Consider the following 24,862-nt stretch of genomic DNA (forward strand, 5'->3'; position numbering starts at 1 on the left):
TAAATAGCGCCGGATTTCGACCTTGGGAGCCCAACGGCTGAAGATGCTCTAACACAAGATATTTTTGACTAATTCTCGTAAGAATATCAAGAAAGAAATATCGAGCTTCTGCTTTCTATTGCATCACTTTTTCCGCAGTTAAAGAAACATATCAATTACCACATGGTATATATACAGTTAGATACCCAAACTTAATACTCCCTCCGTCCCGTAAAAAGCTGCGCGCTGGCGTTTTTGCGAAAACCCCCTCGCGCTTTTTCACCTGAGAACATTTGTCCGCGACCACCGATCCCCAATCCCGATTCCGCCCCGTCGCCGGTGCTGGCCGATTCCGCCGCGCTCCCGACGCCACCCGACCAGCGCTCCGGAAACCCTTCTTCCTCCTCTGTCGATCCCATGGCATGGAAGCTTTATCCGGCAGCCCGGCCACAAACCCTAGCCCATGCTCTGGCAAGGATCAATTTTTGGATCCAAAATCGATTCTTTGTGGTCAGCGGCGAGGCGATGAGAACCCGTCTTCCTTCCGCTGCTGCCCGGCCGCCGCGACGGTCTGCCCACGCTGCGCCAGTGCCAAGCTGCGCCGCCGCTGCGACGGTCTGCCCACGATGTGCCGCCGCCGCGAATCGTATGATCTGGTTTCCCAGGCTGCGCCGCCGCGCGCTGCTGCAGGGCCACGGATAGATAGAGCGGAGAGCTGCCGACGCAAGGGAAGGGGATTTCTTTCTCCGCTCGGCGCACGGCGCGTCCTCCTCCGGCGAGGCAACCGACTCCCTGCCTCCACCAGGTGCGTGCGTCTCGTCTCTCGCGACATTCCCCGTGCTGCATTAAGCTCGTGCTTGCCTAAATATTTCTGAAAAACGCCTCTGCTTTTGAAGCTGGAGTATATTGTTTGTCATATGATTCAGAACAGTTTGGGTACCTCAAGGCACATATCTTATGGTTTGCCTTGTGTCACCTTGTTATTACTGATTAAGCTTGTGCTAGCTGATGGTCTACTATTCTGATTCATTCCCACTTGATGTCCTGATAGATATTGATCTATGGAAAATTCGATGTTTATTTTCTAAGCAATTGCGTCTACAGGTCAGCAGATCGGGAGAACACGGTTCTTGCCAAAAAAAAAGAGAGCTTCAGAAGCTCTGTGAGTACAACCTGGACGGCTCTGTCGACATCAAGTGGCCGCCGACGGTGAAGGGAAGGTCCAGAAGGTGGCTCGCTCGAGGACTCATTCTGGGACTCATTCTGGGTAAACCATCTGCTCGAGTACTGTTTATCAGATGCCTGCGAGATTATGTTTTTCTCTTTTGTAAAACTCTATATGTCGGCTAAGGGTTAGAACACAAAAAACTCCCGCTCTTTTTTTAACCACATTATTAACTTAGGTGCCTAGGCATTATGTTCTTTAAGCGGCACCTAACCTGCCCAAGCATGCCGAGAAACCAAATTTAAACCAAGGGTTAACTGTCAAGCTGGTAGTTACAGTTTATAATCCCATTTTCAGTATCGTCCATTTGCTTGTTAGCTGCTATCCGCATATCTCAATCTTCCCTTTAAACTGAATTAGAGCTAATTTGCTTGAACTGGTATTGCACGTTATAACATTCTCTTCTATACTAATGCAAGAAATTGGCAGGATAGTTATCAAGTTAATTCAAGAAGCCTGACAAGAATTAGCTTTATAACGAACAGAGTTAGGAAATTAACCCACTAGCTCCTCATGACAGTACTTGAAGCAACAGAGCCGAAGTTTCTCCTTATAACTAGGCATAATTACAACATAAAAACAATACTCATTTCTCTACAGTAGCATTACTCTTCCTTTCTCTACAATATCCATATGAACACAATAACACTCCTATTCCACTCATACTCTTTCTAATTTGCCTCTCCTTTTTCTATAAGCTCTTTAGTTTTTACAAGTAGCTCGGATGTGATTGATAGAGCGATTGGTAGCCTTCCTTCTCTCTCCTTCAGTTCCTTATGCAAGTGCGGGGGCTCGTATTTTATTCCCCCTCCTGCTTTCATGACCTCTCTCATACATGCCTGGAGTGTCAAGAAGCTTCGATATAACATGTTGACCTTGTAGTTCTCGTACTCTTGTTGCACATCCTCTATCAGTTCCCGGATACTTGTAGGTGCTCTAGTATCAGTGAGGGACTGCAAAGATGGAAAGAAACATAAGTCGAGCACATTCATGTCTGGACTATTAGGAGGTTGCTGCAACAATCTAATGTCCAGATCTGTCTGTGCTACGGCCTGTCGGAAAACCTCATCATGAGGTAGGATGTGAGGTTTCGCGTTGTCTTGCTGTATGTAAATTGTTCTTCCTACATCCTCGTCTGGCCACTTGTCCTGTATAGCAGGTATCACTAGGTTGCACATATAGTTCCGCATAACCTCTCGAGTGACTTTCAATGGTTGCACTATCATTGTCCCTTTTGGTCTGTTTTTGCTCTTTTTAACCGCTGGGGTTTCCGTCACAAAAGCCCACGTGCCGATTTTGCCATCAAAAGTGACAACTCCCCCTTCATATCTAGGCTTGGCTACTGCAGTGAGAAACATCACTTTACCGATACAGTTCTTGTTCTGGACGGCACGCAAGGGTGGAGGCTCTCCGGGGAGCAGGTAGTAGCTGTTTTTCTTTTTTGTCATGTGGAACCACTTTTCGTCTATGTGAACTATGTCATCCATTTCTTTGAATGACGGCATAGAAGTTGTGAACTCGTTGTCATTCTCATCCAGCATACTGACGCAAAATTTCAGTCTCTGAATAATGTTTGCTGCCGTTAGCAACGGCTTTAAAGTGTTAGTGACACGCTTCACCTGACCCCACTGGAACCTTCTGTGTAATGTGGAGGGACAAACACCAAGGGCCCTGGATAGTGATCGAATTGTTTTTCTCTTGTTAAGAGGGACCGTCAAAATCCTCTCGAGGTCGAGGTCCTTTCTCTTACGACCAACATTGCCCGTCTTTCTGCTCGACACATCAACTTCTAGACCTTCCTTAATCTGGTCATTTGCTTGTTTCCATATCGTTTCGACAGTTCGTAGGCTTGTCTTCAATAGGCATGCAACAAGCTGCTTGTCTGTCTTGTCAACTTTTCCATCTCTCTGTTTGATTACTTCTAAAGCAAAGTAAAGCCCCCATCTTTGCTCATTTGTTAGGTTTGGGTGTCTGTTGTTACTAGTTGCTCCTTCCATATTGGTTTCTTCATCTTGATCTACCAACATCTCCTCTTCTACTGCAGGTATGTGGACATCATCTTCGTCAAGCGGAGTGTAGTTGAGGTCAAGTGGGGCGTTGTTGAGGTCTGGGAGCACCATAGTGAACTTGCTGATCAGCTGAAAGGTAGACCGGCGAGGAGCAGCTGAAAGGTAGACCGGCGAGGAGCAACTGAAAGACAGACCTGCGAGGAGCAGCTGATAAGTAATGAGTTCAGGCAGATACAGCCTTATTGATATGTTATTATCTGCAAACAGGCCAGTTTAAATTTGCAATTTCATTTTAGCAAATAAAATTCTGGTCACATTAACTTTAGCAGATAATCATTCTCTGAACGAAATGGCATTTCAGTACCTGTTGTCCTTGAAGTTACAACTATGCTTATCATTTTCTTATGTTCTTGTTATGGATATGCAAATGCACTGTGCATTATCAGCAACTCTACATAATTGAGACATGTGAACTGTTACAGTTGCTTTTAGCTTAAATTGAATTGTTGTACAGGTTGCCAGGTAAGGTGGCCATGTGGACCAGCACACAAGACCAAAACTGATGACCAAAACTAATGGACTGAGTATGTCAGGTAATGGGAAACTATGATTACCCAAATTTCATGATATCACTGGGATTGCTTGCCATATATTTCTGTGAAACAACATGAGGTAAATAAGGAAACTATAATCACCCAAATTTGCATGAGTTAAATGTTACTGTACATTTGCTTTTACTGAGCCTGTACATAAATTTGTTGAGTCTGTACATTACCGAGTCTGTACATAAGGAAAGTAATCACCCATTATTGAGTCTGTACATAAGGAAAATAATCACTCATTACTGAGTCTGTACATAAGGAAAGTAATCACCCAAATTTGCATGATATTACTCAAATTTGCTTGCCAATATTTGCTCTATGAAATAAGGAAATTAATCACCCCTGCATGATAGCTAATTCCATGTTTGGTGGGAATTGTAGGTACCTTTCCTTCCCCGACAAATTGACTGGAGTTGCAGCAGCTCCTGCCTTCCTCTTTTGGCGACGCACTCGGCTAAGAGCGGCGGATGGCGAGGAGGTGGAGAACTATGGCCTCCACGTTCGTTGAAGCGACAGCGAGCGCACGGAGGACCCTGCGACGGCGGCCCTGCGACGGCGACCGCAGCAGCGGACGACGGCCGGAGGTGGAGCTGCTCACGGCGGCACCTCAGACGGTGGGCGTCGCGGCGGCCCCTCAGACGGTGGGCGGAGCGGCGGCTGGAGATGGAGCTGCTCACAGCGGGCCCTGCGCGTGGTCGCGGCGGACGGCGGCCCCTCCGACGGCGAGAAGAGCGGCGGACGGCCGCCGGAGGTGGAGCTGCTTGCGGCGGCTGGTGGAGGGCGCCGGCGAGCTCGTGGAGGGCGCCGGCGAGCTCGTGGAGGGCGCCGGCGAGCTCGTGGAGGGCGCCGGCGAGCTAGTGGAGGGCTCCGGCGAGCTCGTGGAGGGCGCCGGCGAGCTAGTGGAGGGCTCCGGCGAGCTCTTGCATGGCTCCGGCGAGCTCGTGCAGGGGTGCCGGTGAGCTCGTGCGGCGCGGATCGCGGCCGGATCGTGGCCGGATCACGCGCGCGGCCGCTGATTGCGTGCGTTGTTTCCGTGATCTGATTGTGGGGAGTTTGTTGGACTGATTTCAAAGTGTAAAGGGTTTTTCTGTAAAATGGTCAACAGTTCAAAATATTTCTCCCCCGCGCAGCTTTTTTCGGGACGGAGGGAGTATATTCATATCTTTTGCAAACAAAAGGAGATATAATTATCTACCTATCAGTTTCTACTGTACATTTTGGTGCCTTAGAAAAACATGACTGCTCCCTCCTTTCCATCAAGATTGTTTAGATTTATCAAAACATATCCACTCACTAGATAGTGTCTAAATACATTTAAATTTTGATAAATCTAAGATAGTTTTGGTGGGGCGGATGAGTACTAATTAAAGATAATTTTGACAAATCTAAGATAATTTTTGCGTGTCATCACGTTTCTAAGATAATTTTGGTGGGACGGATAAGTATGTTGTAACGTAGTAGCAACATGTGACACCCCGCCGGCGGGGCGTGCTTCACTGTCAAGCAAAATCTGGTCTAGAAACGTACGTACGCGAGAGGAATCTTGGAACCACCGGTTTCTTTCATAGCTATCTGGTCTCGGTACGACAGATCGATTGCTGACAAATACAGCGGCCGGATTTATAGTTTATACAACCACATCGTTATCCAACTTGCTAGCTCAGTCATGGCGCAAAGCTATTAATTTCATCCATGGAAGGAAAAAAAAGGTTTAGAGCATTTCAAGTCGTATCTCTCAAACAACGTCTGCGAAGAGCCCCAACTAAATGGATTAGGGGAGACCGTGTGGTGCAGTGTTCATGACACACCCGTTTCTAACTGCGTCCTCTAAGGGTGGACCTCAACAGTTTTTTTTGGCAACAAAATTTAAAAATACAACCGTTGTGTTCAAAAGCTCTCTAGACTCAGGAGCAGCTGTGGGTACCCCTTCGTCCCTAGAGCTCCCGTCAACACCACCATCGATCTGCCCCGTCTCTGTGGTCTTCGGGCTATGGAGGCATGATGGATCTCGGTCCTCGATGGCGGGAGGGCTTCATTTTCTGGTGTTAGGGTTAAGGTTTGTTGGGGCGTGCTCATGTAGCGGCGGCGGTACCTCGTTCAATAATGTCTCCCCGGTTTCAGCCCCATCTCAGCGGTGACGTTGAGAAGCTCGCAGTGGTTGTGGAAATCTCTGGATCGTCAAGGAGCTTCATCGGTGGTTACTTCTTCCTCTTCGTCTCCTAGACGGATGTGGTGTTCTAGACCTGTTTGGCGACTTCTCGTCCACAACTAACAACGTTAGGCCGGCTCAGGGAGGAGCTGTAGTGGCGGTGCGCTGTCGACGCCAGTTTGAAGGTTGAAGACGAAAGACATCTCAAAGATTTTGTTGTAATTTTTTTTGTTAATGTGCTTTGTACTACCATATGTTTCTTTTAATGCCAGGATCCTTTAACAGAAAAAAGCTCTCTGAGCTGAATTTGAATTTTCTGGACTCAAAAATTCAGCGTTCAACTGCATCATGGTGTTTTTTTTTTGTGTGGCCTTGGCAGTAACAGTTGACATTCAGAAGGGAAAGTGGATTGGTTTGATGAATGTTGTGCCGATAGTTGGTGTCAAAATGCAATTGATAACATACTTTTTTTTTGCGAGTAAAAGAGACTGATATTATCCGGCAAAGTTACAGAAAGGAACACAGAAGATAAGAAAATTACAACAAGACCCTCCTGCACCTCGACCACGCCGGCGACACGGAGCTGTCGGTGGCGCGCCGCCGCATCTGCTTCCCTTGACGCTTTGGATCAGAAGCAGTCCCCTAGCGGACGGGAAGTCTCGCAACATCCTCTTCCACGAGATCTTCGGAAACCGGCTCCGCCATCCCACGGACGCCAGCAAGGGGAAAGCGCTCACGGCAGCTCCGTAGAGCTGCGGACGCGGTAGAGATGGCGGATCGACAGCAGAACTCCGCGGAGCGCCGCCGACGAAGAGGAAGACCACCACCTGCAAAAGCAACACCGGCCGCGCCACCTCCTCCCCGACGCCGCCGGCTGGACACCTAAGACATCCTACACTATGTACACGCCGCGAATCGGGGTTCCCCCATCCTCCCGCCGCCGGAGCGGCCGACGGAGGGCGAGGCAACCGCCGATTCGGCGGCGGCGAGGTGGATCTCCTTGGTCGCTCACAAATCGCCCTTCGGCACTGTAGATGGGGAAGGGTTAATTGATAACATACTTAACACCTGTGGATTTCCTTCTAGCTGGTTGGAGAATGTTTATTGGCTGAAGCCAGGGAAGACGATGAACTCAAGCACAGATATGGGAGAACCATGCTTAGGAAATGGCAGGCTGTCTTCCGTAAAAACCTCGTTATTTATGTTGATCATGTGAGCCTGCTCAAGTCACACAAGATAGCCAATGAAGCTGCTCAGGAAACTTTTGTCATTTTGAATAAGTTTAGCTACAAACTTCCTAGTGGTAATCCTTTTTTTTTATTTATTTCTTCACCTTTTTAACCTTCACCTCTGTGCAAGATTCTAGTCACATCCCTCAAGTTTATGTCGGGGTGGTGGAGCTTTGTTGCACATGTGGCAGCCAAATCATCATATTTAGATAAATAAATCAAAATAATCATAAATTATTGAATTAGCACATATTTTGATAACTACAAAGAAATAAAAGACAAACATGTTAATCAGTTTAAAGAGCCAAGAGAGACATATAGTGTTTTACACAAGTCACAAGATACTAGATGAATATGCGCGCTTCGCTGCGCCGCCTACATTTTGTTATGACATTGCGTGACCGACGTGATATACTTTCAAGTTTTTTCATCTATGCAGCTGCCATGTATATCATGTTTAGGCTTTTAGAGATTTTTTTTTGTTAACGTCACATTTATAGCTAAATCGCTACACCATCTCTCAGCTAGCCGACATACAATTTAGACGAACTACAACATTATTAGTTGAATCAGAAACCTTAAAAAATGACAACAATTTGGTATAAGTAAATAGGGGAAACATGGATATAGGAAATATCATATGGCCTTATATCTTGATTAAGTTCAGAGATACAATGATCATTACAGAACTGAAACATACATTATTTGCTCAATGTAGAGATCAACCTTGTCTTCATGGTTTCCCTAAGCATAGATATTAATACAAATCTAAATTACACATTGCTTTGGATAACAAAGCAAGGGCATTACAATATATCACAGGAAACGACACATTACAGAAAGTTTGTACCAAACACAGGAAAGCGATGGCACTACCATGTAACTTTTAAAACCTTTGGATGTATCATACATCAAGACACAATACAAAGAGAGAACCTGGCCAATATTAGCAGTAATGTAGCACTTGTCCTCCTTCAACAATCTAAACTGAAGGGAGATGCTATGAAGAATATTGTTGTCGAATTTAGCGAAGTCTGTAGGAGTCCGACGAGACTGAAAACCCGCCTCTCTTTTTTCGAGGATACACCATGGAAAGGTGTATCAATCGCATAGAAGAAAGCTAAAGAAGGCAAAGTTGATGCTGCCCACAAGGGGGAGCAGCTCCCCACGCACGCCTACTCTCCTAGCTGCCACGGGAGAAGACTAGGATCAAGAAAAACAAAAAGGGTGCCACGGAAGAGCTTGGCCAACCGCCACCTATCAAACTCCAGACTAATTCTGTCTCTAATGGTGAACTGCGAAGCCGCCACGCCGTTGAAGACCACATCGTTCCGGTGCCTCCAAATACACCAGAACACTAGGATGATCGCGGTCCACATGTCCCGCCTATGGGCCGTCGGGCAGGTACGTGAAGACCACCACTCCAGAAGCTCGGTGTCCGCCGCTGGGAGCCAGTCCTCCTTGCCCCAACAGCGAAGGGCCCAAAACCAGACCTCCCGCGACACCACGCAGCCAAGGAGCAGTTGCTGCAGTGACTCTAGCTCCTGGTGGCACAACGGACAGGCCGGTGGGCGAGGCAGGCCACGTCTCTGAAGTCTATCCGCCGTCCAACAACGGTTCTTTGCGGCGAGCCACGCAAAGAACTTACAACTGTAGGGAGCCCGGGAGAGCCAAATCTCATCGGAGATAGGAGCCCTCACCTGTCCCGCGAAGAAGGCTCCATACGCCGACTTGGCGGAGTAGCAACCGTCAGGCGACCATCTCCACAGAGGTAAATCCTCTCGCTCGGGGTCCAAGTGGAAGTTGGCCAGCCTCTGCCAGAGAAGGAAAAACTCTGGGAGAGCCTCGACACTCATATCGGGGCCACAATCGCGAAGCCACTGGCCCGAGAGGCCCTCCCTCACCGAGCATGCCGCTGCTCTCCTCCTCGAGACCGTAGCGCGCCAATGCATCCCCCGATCCAGGCGAGGGAGGATGCAACTGGAGTGCCTCGCTGCCACAGCCCGCGCCTTCATCCCCAATCCACGCGAGTGAGGAGGGCGTCAGAATGATCCTCAGACTGAAGGAGAAGTGAGACAGGCTGAAATATCGGGGTACGATGAGGATAGTGGTGTAATTGTTTTACATGAAGACACTAGTTCTTACACCCTTCAGCTTATGTCAGTGCAATCCAGAAAACTCTGTGGAACCCATCAGGTCAAATTTCTATTTTCCTTTCACAAGTTTCTGCACACAAGGTGATTGCTCATCCTTAGCTCTTATGTTTTTTATTTGTTTTCATTTCATTTGTAGTAAATCAATCCATTTGTGGCTTGTACATGGTTGCTCCAGTACCTTTATCGTTCTTCCTAAGTAATCACTAGCAAGTACTCCTTCCGTTCGTGTTTAATTGACGCAGGATATACGTACAATCTCTACTAACTAGCCTTGACATCGTGTCAATTAAATAAGAACGGAGGTAGTAACAACTGAAGCTTAGTTAGCTGTTGTCCTTTTGCTAGATAGATGGACTTATACATGTATTGTTTCATGTTATCATTCAATGTAGATACTAACACTTCAGAGATACCGAAGCAAGTGTCGAATGGCCAATGAGTAAACGAACTTGTAGCCATAGTTTTTTTTTAATGTCTTTGCTCTTCAGCGGTGCCAAATCAAATGTTAAATGAGTAACTCAGTTGCCTAGAGCTTTCCCTTTTTTTAGAACCATACAGGAGAACTGCATGTATATTAAGAAGATGAAAGAGGGCCACAGAAAGGCCAAGTACATGAGCACAATACAAAGATTAAGAAGAGGGACGAACACGACCCCGACCAAAAAAAAAAAGAAAAAGAAACTAAAAGGCTAGAAGTCTAATCGTTTATCCAGCTGGTAAGGTGAAACGACCATTGCTAGCAACTACCCAGAGCTTGGCCTCTGCTTTAATTTGATCAATCGGCTGGATGGGTTTGTAGACGTTTTTGAAAACCCTTAAGTTCCTCTCATGTCAAATTCTTCCGGGTGCAAGCATAGATTTTAGCCCTTTCCCTTGGTTGGAGTCATTTATCTCGGCATTAATCCCTTTCTTTTGGCTTCAGCTTTGTGCAGAAACCAGCTTCAGAGCTCTGGTGGGAGAAGCCCTAAAAATTTAGTACTTTAATTTTTATTAGTTTATTACATACTACATCTTTTGCAGGTATTGAACTCCCCCACCTCAACAAATTATAGTGTCAAAATGCTTCAAGGGTTCATTTTGTTTTCGTCATAATTCCTAAGAGATATGGGCTCAGATGATTTGTGTTACAGAGCTTTTTTTTTTCTCAAGATAATGAGTTCGTTTCTCCAGGTGAAGGGATGACTGCTGCTGTTCTCACTGGGTCTGTCGCGTTGCATCAGTGTGGTCGGCAGTGTTAATGTCTTATACCTGAAGAAAAATCTCACCGGTAGTAATGTAGCTAGATGCTTTTGAGTACCTAATCAAGGGAATTCCAGCTTCCCCAAGTATCATTTGAAGTCAGATTCCGTTGTATCTTGTCTCCCCTTTTTTACATGGTTGTGCTTGGCAGCTCCTCTCACGAGGCTTGAGAGTTTCAGCCCCAAGTACCATCTGAACTTATATTTCTGTGTGTTCTCTCAGCTGTGACTTGAAATCAGTGATCATAGAGCACGGCACCAGAGCAGCATTCCCTGTGGTGCAAGGTCATTTATTTTCGACTAAGTCACTCGTACGAATGTTGTACAGCCTGGAACGCAGAGGCAGAAACTCTTTGCCCTGGGACTGAGGTCGCCACTGCTGCCCACTACTTGGGCCATTCATTGCTGATGGTACAGGACCGGACGGCAAGGAGCCTCCAGGAGCCTGAGTATAACAGTCGAGATGGCACAGAACCTCGTGGCATACACGGCAGCAGAGTAGCATTCTGCAGTTGGAAACTATGAATTTCTCCATGATTATGACTGCTGCCCACTATAAAGGCAATGTCTCTCGAAATAGGCATTGGCCATGCTTTATAAATGGTCTCAGAGCTAGAGACCGTGTAACTGTTGAAATGGTATAAAACCTTGTGGCATATATGCTTAACAGGCTGAAAGATCTGACAGAGTGACAGTACAAAATTTTACAGTGGACGTTGATAGCAGGAAACTGGACATTGCCTGTAGTTCCGAGACCATGCATGCCTTATTACATTCTAGCCCTTTATAATGTACATAGCAGCAGGAGGGACTGCTAGCTATTACATGTTTCCGCATGAAAGTTCGCAGGAGCCCGAAACACTTATATTTCATAATTGGTAGAACTACGACCATAACTTCAGCTTCTCAGAAGCTAAGTGCAGCACCGCATGTAGTACACAGGGATATATATTTTTTTCACTCATCATCTTCAGAGATTGGGGTCAGCTCGGATGCCAAATGGTAAGAATCCTCAACATGTGTGTGTCCTTCGTCACAGAAAAATGGCCTAGAGGGCATTTGCAAGCCAGCAACGCCACCTTCAAGCATCTCTATCACCTCACTCATCGTCGGCCTATCATCAGACCTCATCTGAATGCACCATAGTCCAACGATGCACAGCTTCTTCTCCAACTCATGCATGTCGTCAACAAGAGATATCTCACCTACTTCTTGTTCTGTTAGCCTGTCATAAACCCATGACGGGTAGTAGGATTGGCTTGAGTTTGCTGCATACGGGTCAGCATTCCTTCTTCCTCCTGCCATCTCTAGCAGCAGCATCCCAAAGCTATAAACATCGGACTTGCTCGATATGACACCAAAGCTCCGTGATATCATCTCAGGAGCTATGTACCCAACAGTTCCACGTAGGGCGTTCGATGGCACAAAACTATTGTCCCTTGGGTAAAGTTTGGCAAGACCGAAATCAGCAACTTTGGGGACAAAATTGCTATCAAGAAGGATGTTGTGGGGTTTGATGTCAAAGTGGAGAATCTGCATGTCGCAACCCTGATGCAGGTAGTTGATACCCCTCGCAATGCCCACAGCGATCTCACTGAGCTTGTCCCAGGAAAAAATCTTCTCAGCCGAAAAGATGTACTTGTCGAGAGAACCTCGAGGCATGTACTCGTAAATCAGCGCCCTCCTCATCTCATCCGAGCAAAACCCCACAAGGCGGACCACATTGACGTGGTGGATCCTGCCGATGGTGGAGACCTCGCTGATGAAATCTTCTCCGTTGCAGTTGGTACTTCCCTCTAGCATCTTGATGGCAACATGGACATGGCCTGGCAGCAGCACACCCTTGTACACGGAGCCATAGCCGCCTTGCCCTAGTTTGTCTCTGAAATGGCCTGTGATCGCAGTGATGTCGCTGTAGGCATACCTCTTTGGACCGAGAGCATGTTGCATTTGGAGAAACTTCTCTACAGCATCAATGGATATCTTTGTTTGCCAGAATTTGTGGGCAAGGAATGCCCACACTACCATAGGCACAATGAGCCTGAATAACAAGGCAAGTGCTGCACGCAAGAATTAGCAGACACAATTAGGATATAGGACATAAATAGAATGTTGTACCCATGGTGACTAGAAGTAGATAGTTTCACATACCTATAATGTACTTGATGACATCAACTACAGATACTAAGGCTACTGCAACCCCGAATAACTTTATTTGCTGTTCGTATAGGCACTCTAAGAACTGTATCTCACTCCGTACAAAAGCACGACTCTTGTTCAACATACCTGCCATAGATATTTGCTGTTGGAAGTATCTGCAAGTCACATTATTTTACAGAAAATGAGATGATCAAATACAGTAACACTGTTGGCTCTGTAAATTCAAAAAATCAAAATTAAATAGGACCGCCTCTACAGGACCGAGAGTGCAAGCTCACCTGCTCGATTCATTTAAGCATGTCCTCATAATCCCAGAAAATGTCTGCTCATCAAAGACCCTACTAGGGAAGCGAATAGGAAATCCTTTTCGCATCACTTCCACGATTTCTCCATAACTTACATTCTGCTCCAAAAAATCATCTAAGGGAATCATGGCCAAGTATCCACAAGTGGGTTCAAGACTACCAACGCTACAAAAGATGCCAGTACGGACATAAACATACGAATTGCTCGCACTCAGGCAAGTAACAGGGAGGTACCAACTATTATTCGTTATTGCTCGAGAACAATTAACGAAGCATGCCCAGAAAAATTGATTAGTATCAAAATCGATGCGACCATAAGGATTGATTGATCGGGGTAGAATGGGGAAATAGTTCCACCTAGGTAGGGGATAAGGGCAATTGCTAAGAATGTCTAAAGTGGTGTCGACAACCTGAAAAGAAGAATCATCATAGTTCAAGGAAGAACCATGATAATAGTTGATGGAAGAATCAGCATAGTTGATTTCAGTCACAAAGTATGTCGCTGTGTTGATATGAATTGTAGCTCTGCGACCACTGCAATTCAGCTCGCATGATTCGGCACCACATCCAAGTGGATCACCTAGATGACGGAAAGGATATGATATATTTCTGAGATCACCGCAAGAGAAAGGAGGGCACGCGCTTGCCTCAACATTTGTTGCAAGGCCTGCAACAAGAGAGATCATAAAGGCTTTCAACATGCTAAAACTATGTAATGTTCCAGAGTTTGGCATGAAGGTTCTGCGGATGCAACACTCCATTGGCTTTCTTATTTGTTAGCAGAGACGAGCGTCTCTGTATGTATGGTAGTGACATAGCTCACTTTCTTTCCTTTCCTTTCCTTTTTTGATGGCAAGTCTAGTGTATCAAGTCTTCGTTTGTGGAAGTGTCCGAGTCTGTTCCATTCAACATTGACGCACCCAAGTTTTCCACGCTGCACCCCTTTCCACACGGAAAGGGTTCCTTGTAAGTAGCTATTTAATGTTGATGACTGATGCGATAGGGCAGTACTGCAATCACAATAAGTACAAAATGAAGGCAGGGGATTTCTTTCACAACTGGATGGAAGTCGTCCTCAGGCACAGCTGTCATTATTGGCAAAATCGATATAAAATTCATGACAAACACAACTTGTATTGTCAGGCAACAATAATGAATAAATGGCTGGCCCCGTCTATTTATTACAGCAATTCATAATAGGGAGCAGCTTCCTTCTCTAGCTTCATCTTCATCTTCATCTTCATTTTTTGTCTACATTACTTTACACAAACGATGACTAACCTTTTTGCCGCAGCTGTATTGCTCTTTCTTCTTCTCAAAGCTGGAATCTACATAGCCACAGCTTGGGAAGATGAAGATTTCTTCAGATATTGTCCGCCGTCATGGTGCCACAAACATGGCCCAGAGATAAGGTTTCCCTTCAGGCTTGAATCCAGCAATATCGCATGCGGTGCTCCATGCATGCAATTGTCATGCTCTGCAGAAGAACACACCATCCTAGATCACCCACATCTTGGCCCATGTCAAGTGACTTCGATAGATTACAAGCTTCAGGTTATGAAGATAACCCCGCTTGTAGACTTCTTCTCTCCATGCCCTCTTCAGAAGATCAAAACAACAAGCTTTTTTGGTTCTACTACTGACGATTCTTGTGCAATGTACAACTACCAAGCAGCAAGCATAATATCCTGTTCAAGAGAGGTCACACGAAATATTCAATTTTTGGATTTCCAGGTGACCTCTTCTGATGATTTAATTGTTGGCCCAATCCCTTGCCTTAGCAACACAAGTCATCTCTCGTACTTGGTGCATTCAATCATGCCCATGACTGTTCTTACATCGGACTGCAAGGTCGTCTCTGATGGTGTCTTCCCGATACCCCAAGGACTATTTTCCTTTAAGGAAAGTGCAGAAAGAATCCTCAGTTTTGCTGAGACCACGGTCAGCTGGACAATAGATTTCCTTCAGCACAATGGAAAGCTCTGCCAGGAGCCACGTAACTGTGGTTGTGGACAATGTGAAGAAATTGGCAAACGCTGCGCATTCAACTCACAAAGGAACGACACTTTCTGCATAGCTAACCCCCACGGTAATAATTTCGAACGGGACAAAACCAGTTATAATTTAAAATTCTGTAATGGGTAGTTAATTAGATATATGCTCAAAATATTTTTTGTTGTTTTTTAGTTTGAATTTTCTTCATTTTACAATTCTATGTGTATGAAGTATCACAAAATTTACTGCCATCTTTGTCTTGCACAATAGCATCATATCATATGAGCAGCTAGCCTTTTTTGCATAGGCATTTCAGCGACATTTATAAAGCTTGCATAAATAGGACCAGGAAAAAGCTTGCTGCTAGTTGATGCATACTCATAGAACAGTTGGCTGTTAGCGACATTTCATTCTGTAATAGGATCTTGAGTAGCATCCATGTCTATAAAGAATTTCTTATCTTCTCTTTAAGTGAGAATTTCTTCCCTGCTCATCAATATGAAAGAGGCAAAATTTTGCTGTATGCTCTCAGATACAGAGCGTGTTCAATAAGATGCGACAAAGATTTCTATTACTAAACGCATATGCTTCTTCAAACTAGGTTCCAGCATACTGAGTAATCAAACAAAACTAACCCTCCCCGGGGTGGCGGCGCCGCGCCACTCCGGGGAGTCCTTCCAGCCCGGCCCTCCAGCCTCCGCCAGCCCCTCCCTCCCCTCGCCGCCACCGCCGGAGGTGTCGCCGGACATGCTTCTTCAAACTAGGTTCCGGGAGTCCCTCCAGCCCCGCCCTCCAGCCTCCGCCAGCCCCTCCCTCCCATCGCCGCCGCCGCCGGAGGTGTCGCCGGGCAAAGCCCGCGCGGCATGGCGGCGGCAGGGGTTGCAGATGGGCGCAATCATGGGGGGTGGGGGCGGCGCTCTTGATCCTTCTGGTGGTGGTGATGCGCGGCGTCGGCGGCCGAAAGGCGAGGCGGCGGCGGTGGTGGCCGGATCTTGGCCTTGGGGCCTGGAGGCGGCCGGCTGCTGCGCCTTCTCCTCCGCACGACGGGATACTACGTCCGCGTCACATGGAAGCCGGGGCGGCGGCCCCGGGCATGGCGGCGGCGACCTCCTCCCCGGAGGTGGACGGCCTCGTTGGGACCTGGGGGGATCTTGGGATCCACACAGATCTCCGGCGGTGAAGATCCAGTCGACGACGAGTTTCGGGTGACGGGGCAGCCGGTGAAAACCGTGCTTCGCTCTCGGGCTTGGCGGACGATGGCGGCGTCGCTTGGCATCGTTACCTTGTCGAAGGCATCATCTTTGCTTGTCTCGTCACTCCACTCGGCGAGTTGGAGATGTGCGGCTGCCGGTGAAAATCGTGCTCCGACCCCGGTCGTGGCGGGCGATGGCGACATTACGCGTCGTTACCTTCTTGAAGGCATCGCCGTCGCAACCTGCATCTACTCACTCGTGCTGCTCCGGGGGAAACCCTAGATCTGGGTCTCCCGGATCGGATGATGGCGTCGCTACCTGCGTCGTTCTACCTCTTGGGGCATCGTTTTTGGAGCATCTGCTGGATGTTGGCGGATGTTGGTGGAGTGGTATTCATGTACCACATTGTCGGTGCTGAGTATCAGTGGCATGGTGCTGCAGGGTATCGACGACGGATGCGGGATGATGTATGCGTGCAGGATGGTGGAGCCGTCTGGCGTCATGGTGGCATCGACGACAGGTCTTGCAAGGTTAGTGCGAGAATGTCTCTTGAAGATGGAGTCGAGGAAGACGGCGGTAGCAACTTCTGTGGTGTGTGCGTTGGCGTGCGCCGAGAGTCTGCTCGACTGGATGTGCTTCTCACCTGCTATTTGGCGATTTGGGAAGGCATTTGATTTTTTGGATGGTGTGAGTTGGTGTATTGTCACCCCCTTCATCCCACTGTAGGTTTAGTGAGGTGGCTTCAAGGTTGATCTTTTGTATTGTTCTTGGTTTTGTGAATAATCTAACAAAAAAGCCGTGTGCATCATTTGGATGCAGAAGCTGGGGTGATATATCCCCCATTTCGAAAAAAGAACGCATAATAGTTTGTACATGTTTTTCCTCAAAACTCAAAACTCGACCATTCCAACAAGGAAACCTTATCATATCTCACATGGGAATGTATTGGAGAGACAGTAGACAATACTGAAGAACTTGTTGGTTCCATATCATATTTCAAGAAGTGTAATTCTTTTTGTTACTCAACCATCCATCAAATCTAATTCTCTTGTTGATGATTGCAGGTTCACGCATCAAAATCATTGCAGGTACTGCTCCAGCCCAATTTTTTTGTACCTCAAAAGAAGAAGAATGAAATATTAGGCTATCAATTAGCACAAATTCTTATTCTGACTACTCTGACTCTAATACCCTCCTATCCCAGTCACAAACACTGAGCCAAGGCTTTCAATCACAATGAAAATTTCTGATTATTGATTCTCTTTTGTTCAGCTACATCATCAGTGGGCACATTAGTCGTTATTTTGTTGATGGTGGCCACTGCAGTTTATCTTTCGCTGAAGACAAGATATAACGAAGAGGTACATTTGAAGGTCGAAATGTTTCTCAAGACATATGACACATCAAAACCCACAAGATACACTTTCTCTGAAGTCAAAAAGATGGCAAAGCAGTTTAAGGCGAAAGTAGGGCAAGGAGGATTCGGAAGTGTGTACAAAGGTGAACTACCAAATGGAGTCCCCATGGCAATCAAGATGTTAGAGAATACTACAGGAGAAGGAGAAGAATTCATCAATGAGGTTGCAACCATTGGATTAATCCACCATACAAATATTGTTCACCTCTTGGGTTTTTGCTCTGAAGGAATGAGGCGGGCTCTTATTTACGAATTCATGCCTAACGAGTCACTGGAAAAATACATATTCTCTCATGTTTCTAATACTTCTCGGCAACTCCTATCGCCCAATAAAATGCTAGATATTGCTTTAGGCATAGCCCGAGGAATGGAATACCTACACCAAGGGTGCAACCAGCGCATTCTCCATTTTGACATCAAGCCACACAACATCTTGCTGGACTACAACTTTGCTCCTAAGATTTCAGACTTTGGCCTTGCAAAGTTGTGCGCGAGGGACCAAAGCATCGTTACATTAACTGCAGCAAGAGGCACAATGGGCTACATCGCACCAGAGCTATACTCTCGGAACTTTGGAGGGGTATCGTACAAGTCAGATGTGTACAGTTTTGGCATGTTGGTGTTGGAAATGGTGAGTGGAAGGAGGAACTCAGACCCAAGTGTTGAGGACCAGAACGAGGTATACCTTCCGGAGTGGATCTATGAGAAAGTTATTGCTGGGCAGGAATTGGAGCTTAGTTTGGAAATGACAGCGGAAGAGAATGAAAAGGTGAGACAACTGACTATTGTGGCACTGTGGTGTATCCAGTGGAACCCGAAGAGTCGGCCGTCGATGACGAAGGTGGTAAACATGTTAACCGGGAGTTTGCACAATCTGCAGGTTCCTCCTAAACCATTTGTTTCGTCTGCAAATCGTCCTATGCCATAAACCATGAAGAATATATCACCATGAATGGTGTATTACACAGTTGATGGAACTTACTTCGCATGTTATGATGTAATAATGTAATTCCTTGTATTAGCATTGTTGAATGTTTGACTACGAACTCAACTATATGCTCCACCCGATCTGTAGCTTATAGGTCTCGTCATATGTATTGCTATGAATCAAAAAAACATATGGCACTGGATTTTGATTTGCAATGCAATAGCTGAGAGATGGGAACCTGTGGAATAGCCTTATCTTCTCATTGCCGTGATGTATCACCTTTCCCATCCTGATTTTCAATTTTGTACTAAGCTGTTTCCAATTGAACGACGGGCAGATCGGCCTGCTTAGAAAATAGAGGATCCTGTAAGCAGGCAGCTCAGGCACTCCATTCATTTGTACTTGAAGCCAACCCCAATTGATTGAACTTCCTCAGGTACTACAGACTCAGCATTCATATTCTAAATACAAAAGGAAAGCAAGGGATTACCATGGCAGGTAGCTTTCGCATTAGGTTCTCGCCAGAGCAAGGGATTACGGCGTTCCGGTGAGACATGAGGGCCAGAGGCGGGGTTCTAGCCTTCTAGGGGAGACGGGGAACTTTCTTAGTCGGCGGAGAATGCGAGCGGTATCTGCGGAAGCGCGACGGCAGCCGGAACCGGCGGTGCGGAAGCACGTCGGGGAAAGCGCTCGCCGGCCGCCGCCAGGTAAACGGGACCCCGAAGCAAAAAACCGCCGACGTATTTTATTGCTTTGTAGTACTCTATAAGCTAACATTGGGCTTTCGTGAGATGAGAAGATCAATTTCTCACAGGCCGGGCAATGTAAAAAAGGCCGCTATAGCGTCGGAAATACTATACACCGCCAGGCCCATTTCTCGGTCACGATCACTTTTCTCTCTTCTGTTTTTTAACGGTTTCGGCTCGGTTTTCTAGATATGGTTATTCTTCTTCTGGTTTTCTGCACTGGTTTTTATTTCTTCGTTTTACTTTATTTTTATGATATACTTTTCAAAAAATCAGATCTGTTTTTTAGATTTTGGAAAAGGTGTAAATTTGAAAAATGTTTATATTTTCTAAAAATGTTCATACTATAAAAATGTTAAGATCTTGAGGAACATGCAGATTGAAATTTTTTCAGTTTTCAAAGGTTAAAATTTTCAAAATATTAAAAAATTTCAAATAGAAGAAACAGAAATGTTTTTGATTTTAAAAAATAGAAAAACGAAAATAATTTTGTGCACCCATGTGTTTTCATCACCATCCATTCATTGCTCGTGATTCGTGCCCACCATAGTAGATGAAAAGATTCTTTTCTCTCTTCTCTTTTTATCTAAATCTTAAAGCACAATAGACGAAGATAGAAATATCCACATCTATACGTGAGTGTACAAAATCAACTTTCATAGAAGAAATATACAGTCACGTAACGAACTAGCTTAAACCAATGAAGCCCGTTTAATGAGTTGGCTCATAGGTGGCGCGACTCACAGGTGACGAAAAACCCTATTTGGGCTACAGCCCAGTAAAGGAGCGATGGAGGGCTCCTAGTTCGGTTTTGGGAAGGATCGAGAAGATTCCTTGTGGTTTTTTTGGTATATCGGTTTTTCCTTTCCCCTTCGGTTCTTTGCTGGTTACGTTCGTTTTCATTGGTTTTTCGTTTTCTGTTTCTTTTTATGGAAAATGTGAACATTTTTTTGAATTTGAAACATTTTTAAGTTTAAACATTTTATAAATCAGGACATTTTTTAATCTGAACATTATGTGAGTTTGAAATTTTTTGAATCTGAATAATTTTAAAATCTGAACATTTTTCGAGTTTTAACATTTTTTAATCTATTTTTTTGTAGATTAAACATTTTTTCAAAGAAAAAGGATAAATGTACCTATAATTTTTTGGCCGCATTGGAGCGGTCCATGAGAGCTAAAGCGATAAGTAGGTGCTCCTTGGATGACGCTCGAAGCAGCAGCTCCTTGGATGACGCTCGAAGCAGCGTATAGGAGCTCCCCACAAGCCTTCACTTGTGCTCCTTGAGTGGGCTAGAATGGACCAGAATGAACAACGGACCCATCTTTTATTGTCTAGGGTGCTCGGAATACGACGGCAAGGCAAATCCTATTCGAATGTCATTGCACCATTAGGGCACCCCTCTGACGCAACAGGTTGACCCACTATGGTTGGGAGCGGCGGCGGACGGATCTCGTTGAAACAACGCAATCAACTTAGGGTTTGGGATGCGGGGAGTTCTTTGGCGACTTAGCATTCATGGTGCGGAGTTGGTCAACCGTAAACTAGACACACCGTGTTACAAACTAATGTACTTATGTAATGTCAGCTTGTCAGCTTCAAAGAACCTTCTGTTTTTAGTAGAAAAAATAATGTAAAAGGAACTTTCCCTAAGATAGCCATGCACACCATGTTAACAAGTATGACTAGATTTTTTATGTGCGATATAAATAGACATATATTTTCACAAATAAGTTATCAACGGTGAATTCATGCCGATGTCCCCGATGTCCCCTCCCAAGAATCATGATGACAAAGTGATAATTTAAAAGGAATAAATCCAATATTATGTTACTATCGAAACTAGAAATCCCTTAACCTTCGAAACTAGTGCCCTGTTCTTCCACTAAGAAGGAAGAAATTAATCCAAGAGGCCTCATAAAACGTTTCCTTAGAGGTTAAACTTCCATTAGTCTATCATTTCTAGAAAAAGTATCTCGTATTTTTCATTTTCATTCCCACAAGAAAAAATACTATAGTTCACATTTGGAACATGCATAAATACAGCATCACATAGGAAAACTTCCACCTTGGCTGTCTCTCGGCCGACAGAGCGCGTACATGCATGACAGTGTATGTTCATGGTAAAAAGGGCACACAACTTTCTCAAAAAAAAAGTGCATACAACAACGACATCATTCTACAAAAAAAAAAAAAAAAGCGTACAACGACGACACGGATAGGAAAGAGCATATGTATAACGTAAGGTCTCGTACGTGTTACACTAGCTAAGAGCAACTCTAACAGAGCCCGTAAACGGGCCAAAACCAAAAAATAACCGCCGTTTTACTGGTTCGGGCGAAAAACGGCGCCGATCAGTGACCGTAAAAGGGGCAAAACCGAAAAAAAATTTACGGGCCGAGACCGTAAACTCAAAACGGCCTGTATTTGTAGGGGTCGATCGAGCGAACCGAACGCTCGATCCCTATCTAGGGCACGCTGAAGTTTCAGCTGACGCAACCGCTCGCTCGCTCCTTCCCCCACGCTCCCCGCGCCGCCACCACACTCCGCCGCCCCACCCAATTCGCCCGAGCCCCGCAACCCGGAGGTAGCGCCGGTCGCCCCGCACCCCGCCTGCTGTTCCTCGCCCAACTCCGGCTGCCGCCCCCACCGCCGCCGCCGCCGCTCCGTCGGAATCGAGGATGAGCTCGGGCGACGATTTCGGTCTGTCGGATTCGTCGAGCTCCAACGATTCTGACCTCGACGAGCTGCTCCAGGATGACGACTTGGAGGCCACCATGCTCCTCCTTGCCGTCAAGGACCTGGAGGACCGCGCGAAGCTGCTGAATCGGAGGCGCGGCTCCGTGTTCGGCCGGAACCACATCCAGCGGAATCGCCTCCTCGGTCACGAGCAGCTGATGGAGGACTACTTCGCCGAGGTACCAACCTATCCTACCCATCTGTTCCGTAGGAGGTATCGCATGCGGCGTAGCTTGTTCGTGCGAATCGTCAAGGACTGCGAATTGCATTCGAATTACTTCAAGCAACGAGGAATGCCGCCGGGTGATGGGTTTTAGCGCTTTCCAAAAGATCTCTGCTGCCATGAGGGTAATTGCGTATGGCATCCCTGCGGATTACACCGACGAGTATCTTCGAATTGGCGAAGATACTACCACGGAGTCAGGCCGCAAGTTTGCTCGCATGATTATCAAGTTGTACGGGCCTACGTATCTCCGAGCTCCCAACTAGGATGACACCAAACGGTTGATGGAGATAAATGAGAAAAGAGGTTGGCCTGACATGCTTGGTAGTCTCGATTGTATGCATTGGACATGGAAGAATTGTCCAAAAGCATGGCATGGACAGTACTATGGCAAGAGCAAAGATGCAACCATTGTCCTTGAGGCCGTAGCATCACAAGATTTGTGGATTTGGCACTGTTTTTTTTGGTTTGCCGGGGACACTCAATGACATCAACGTCCTGCAAAGGTCTCCTTTGTTTGCTAAATTAGCAAATGGGAAAACACCCACTTGCAACTACAAGGTCATGAACAATGAGTACACAATGGGATATTACCTAGCCGATGGCATCTATCCGGATTGGGCAACTTTTGTTAAGTCTGTCAAGGATCCCCAAGATAGAATAGAAGCTGAATTTGCCAAGGCTCAAGAAGCAGCTCGCAAGAACATTAAGAGAGCTTTTGGTGTTTTGCAAGCAAGGTTTGCCATTGTTCGTGGCCCAGCCAGATTTTGGGACAAGAAAACCCTTGTCAACATCATGACATGTTGTGTGATTCTTCACAACATGATCATCGAGGATGAAAGAGACTTGAGCTTGCCCTGCTTCTATGATAATGTTGGCACCCGAGTGGAACCCCAACGTAATCCGGATCGCATTGAACCTTTCCTTGAGGCACATCGTCAGATTGAGAATTCCACTACCCATGCCCAGCTCGTCTATGATCTGAAGATGCACCACTGGCAGCGACATGGTTGTCGTCTTTGATCCTACCATTCCATTCATTTGCTTGTCACATGTATCATTGTTGAGATATTTGTGCATTTGTCCAATTTTCCCGAAGTTGTTGTAATTTGGTTGAGACATTTTACATTTGTTCAATTTTCCCAAAACTGTTATAATAATTTGGATGATTATTTGATTAATTAAGATACATTGTTGTATATGTTGCATTAAGTTTTCGTTACAGACTCTGTTTTGCGCCTGCCATTTTTCGGCCCGTAAACATGAGTTCGGTGCACTGAACTCGGATTTTTCGGTTCGCGTTTTTACGGGCTCTGCTGTGCTAGAGATGCTCTAAGCTAGTCTACCTCGTCAGACTCCCTGGTTCATCTCGGCGGCCGCGGCCACCGAATCAGCCACATCACTCCCTCCTCTTCCCCTCGCGTTCCTCTCCGCCGCGGCCGCCACCTTCCGGGCGTCCTCCCGTGTGACCGCCTTGTTCGCCGGCATCACCCCCGTGGCGCTGCCCACCACCTCCCTCAGCCGCACCTTCTCCTCGCCGGCATCGAGCCTCATGTTCGTCTCGGCGGCCTTCTGTGCCGCCGCTGCCACGCCTCCCGGGACGACACGGCCCAGCCCCGTGGCGCGCGTCTCGGCCGCCTGCACCGCCGCCGCGTCCGCCAGGTCCACGGGCGCGTCACCCGCCGCGGCCTGCAGCGCCTCGCCGATGGTCACCGCGTCCGTCGCCTTCCCGATGGCTCCGGTCGGGCCCGGTGCCGGCACCGTGAACTGCGCCATCACCTGCGATTCACGGAGATCACGCGCATACGTTCGATGTGAACATGATGAAACGCCATAAAAGGTGATCTTCGAACGTTCCATGTGTGCCTATGTGTACCTGGCCGGCGGCTGTGGCGGTGACGACGCGCCTCCCATCGTGCTGGTCGGTCTCGGTGACCCGGAGGCTGTCATCATGCTGCTGCCGATCACGAGCGAGGACCTCGTCGCGCTGGCGGCGTGCCTCCTGCTGGCCGGCGGCATAGGGCGGGTACACGTCGCCGGGGCGGACTGGCTGTGCCTGGTCGCTCATGGCGATCGCTCTATCTGCGGTTCTGCCGTAGCTGGCTCACCGGCAAAGACAAGACGTGAACTTGATGCTAGAACGTATAGCTAGTCTTAGACTCTCAGCTGCTCTCCCTGGGTCGTCGCCGCAGCCAATATAAAGAAGACGAGAGGGTGGTAGAGCGGCGAGGTTTGGCACCGAGCCCCACGCCATGCGCTCCTCTGCAACGACACCTGCGAAGTAGATGGACACCTTCGCCTCTGAATGCGCGACAGGTGGTACATACGCACCGCTTAGGCCTCGATCCAGAGCCGGTCATCATGCTGTTGCTCTACACGATTGTATAGTGATGCTACACCCGGTGCATCCTGGTATTTTCCGGGTGTCTTGTCTTATTTTTTTCTCGTTTGGAAGTGATAAACATCATCATCATCGATTTTAATGGGCACGCTACCTCTGAAATCTTCCATTCTTACAGTTTATTGTAAAAGTAATCATTTTTTTTTGAACAAAGTTTGGGGTCCAGA

At 46.8% G+C, this 24,862-nt stretch overlaps 5 protein-coding genes across 7 annotated transcripts; 2 read left to right on the plus strand and 3 right to left on the minus strand.

Moving 5' to 3' along the window:
* Nucleotides 1-229: 229 nt before the first annotated feature.
* LOC139830997 (uncharacterized) lies at nt 230-4,944 on the plus strand. Of its 3 annotated transcripts, XM_071819863.1 has the most exons (6): nt 230-784; nt 1,084-1,246; nt 2,538-2,625; nt 3,249-3,427; nt 3,728-3,806; nt 4,197-4,944. In XM_071819863.1, exon 6 carries the CDS (start codon nt 4,283-4,285, stop codon nt 4,772-4,774), a length of 492 nt encoding a protein of 163 aa, XP_071675964.1. In that variant the 5' UTR covers nt 230-784; nt 1,084-1,246; nt 2,538-2,625; nt 3,249-3,427; nt 3,728-3,806; nt 4,197-4,282; the 3' UTR covers nt 4,775-4,944. The 3 variants fall into 3 exon arrangements, with proteins under 3 accessions (XP_071675964.1, XP_071675965.1, XP_071675963.1); XM_071819862.1 differs by lacking the exon at nt 2,538-2,625 and having other exon boundaries at nt 233-784; XM_071819864.1 differs by lacking the exons at nt 2,538-2,625; nt 3,249-3,427.
* LOC139831470 (uncharacterized) lies at nt 1,876-3,611 on the minus strand. Its single transcript, XM_071820750.1, has 2 exons — nt 3,578-3,611; nt 1,876-3,470 (listed from the first exon to the last, which is right to left on the minus strand). Exons 1-2 carry the CDS (start codon nt 3,609-3,611, stop codon nt 1,876-1,878), a joined length of 1,629 nt encoding a protein of 542 aa, XP_071676851.1.
* Nucleotides 4,945-10,670: 5,726 nt separating the features above from the next.
* On the minus strand, nt 10,671-14,288 carry LOC127298496 (LEAF RUST 10 DISEASE-RESISTANCE LOCUS RECEPTOR-LIKE PROTEIN KINASE-like 2.4). Its single transcript, XM_051328344.2, has 3 exons — nt 13,026-14,288; nt 12,739-12,902; nt 10,671-12,647 (listed from the first exon to the last, which is right to left on the minus strand). The coding sequence occupies exons 1-3, from the start codon at nt 13,811-13,813 to the stop codon at nt 11,545-11,547; spliced, it is 2,055 nt and encodes a 684-aa protein (XP_051184304.1). The 5' UTR covers nt 13,814-14,288; the 3' UTR covers nt 10,671-11,544.
* A 36-nt stretch (nt 14,289-14,324) lies between these two features.
* LOC127298497 (rust resistance kinase Lr10) lies at nt 14,325-18,800 on the plus strand. The gene is made up of 3 exons (XM_051328345.2): nt 14,325-15,141; nt 17,305-17,328; nt 17,513-18,800. Exons 1-3 carry the CDS (start codon nt 14,325-14,327, stop codon nt 18,583-18,585), a joined length of 1,914 nt encoding a protein of 637 aa, XP_051184305.1. The 3' UTR covers nt 18,586-18,800.
* Nucleotides 18,801-23,445: 4,645 nt separating this feature from the next.
* LOC127304468 (late embryogenesis abundant protein D-34) lies at nt 23,446-24,440 on the minus strand. Its single transcript, XM_051335145.2, has 2 exons — nt 24,171-24,440; nt 23,446-24,073 (listed from the first exon to the last, which is right to left on the minus strand). The coding sequence occupies exons 1-2, from the start codon at nt 24,360-24,362 to the stop codon at nt 23,645-23,647; spliced, it is 621 nt and encodes a 206-aa protein (XP_051191105.1). The 5' UTR covers nt 24,363-24,440; the 3' UTR covers nt 23,446-23,644.
* Between the last annotated feature and the right edge of the window lie 422 nt (nt 24,441-24,862).

Source organism: Lolium perenne, chromosome 5 (genome assembly GCF_019359855.2).
Source record: "Lolium perenne isolate Kyuss_39 chromosome 5, Kyuss_2.0, whole genome shotgun sequence".
NCBI lineage: Eukaryota > Viridiplantae > Streptophyta > Magnoliopsida > Poales > Poaceae > Lolium > Lolium perenne.

Excerpts from the sequence above, each read along its gene's own strand:
- LOC139831470 (XM_071820750.1), bottom strand. The coding sequence starts at position 3,611 with ATGATAAGCATAGTTGTAACTTCAAGGACAACAG. Across the intron at positions 3,471-3,577 it reads TGTAACTTCAAGGACAACAG|ATAATAACATATCAATAAGG; the intron begins GTACTGAAATGC and ends GCCTGTTTGCAG.
- LOC139830997 (XM_071819863.1), top strand. The coding sequence starts at position 4,283 with ATGGCGAGGAGGTGGAGAACTATGGCCTCCACGTTCGTTGAAGCGACA.
- LOC127298496 (XM_051328344.2), bottom strand. The coding sequence starts at position 13,813 with ATGGAGTGTTGCATCCGCAGAACCTTCATGCCAAACTCTGGAACATTA. Across the intron at positions 12,903-13,025 it reads TGCTTAAATGAATCGAGCAG|ATACTTCCAACAGCAAATAT; the intron begins GTGAGCTTGCAC and ends TGTGACTTGCAG. Across the intron at positions 12,648-12,738 it reads TGTCATCAAGTACATTATAG|CACTTGCCTTGTTATTCAGG; the intron begins GTATGTGAAACT and ends TCTTGCGTGCAG.
- LOC127298497 (XM_051328345.2), top strand. The coding sequence starts at position 14,325 with ATGACTAACCTTTTTGCCGCAGCTGTATTGCTCTTTCTTCTTCTCAAA. Across the intron at positions 15,142-17,304 it reads CTGCATAGCTAACCCCCACG|GTTCACGCATCAAAATCATT; the intron begins GTAATAATTTCG and ends TGATGATTGCAG. Across the intron at positions 17,329-17,512 it reads ACGCATCAAAATCATTGCAG|CTACATCATCAGTGGGCACA; the intron begins GTACTGCTCCAG and ends TCTTTTGTTCAG.
- LOC127304468 (XM_051335145.2), bottom strand. The coding sequence starts at position 24,362 with ATGAGCGACCAGGCACAGCCAGTCCGCCCCGGCGACGTGTACCCGCCC. Across the intron at positions 24,074-24,170 it reads CCGCCACAGCCGCCGGCCAG|GTGATGGCGCAGTTCACGGT; the intron begins GTACACATAGGC and ends CGTGAATCGCAG.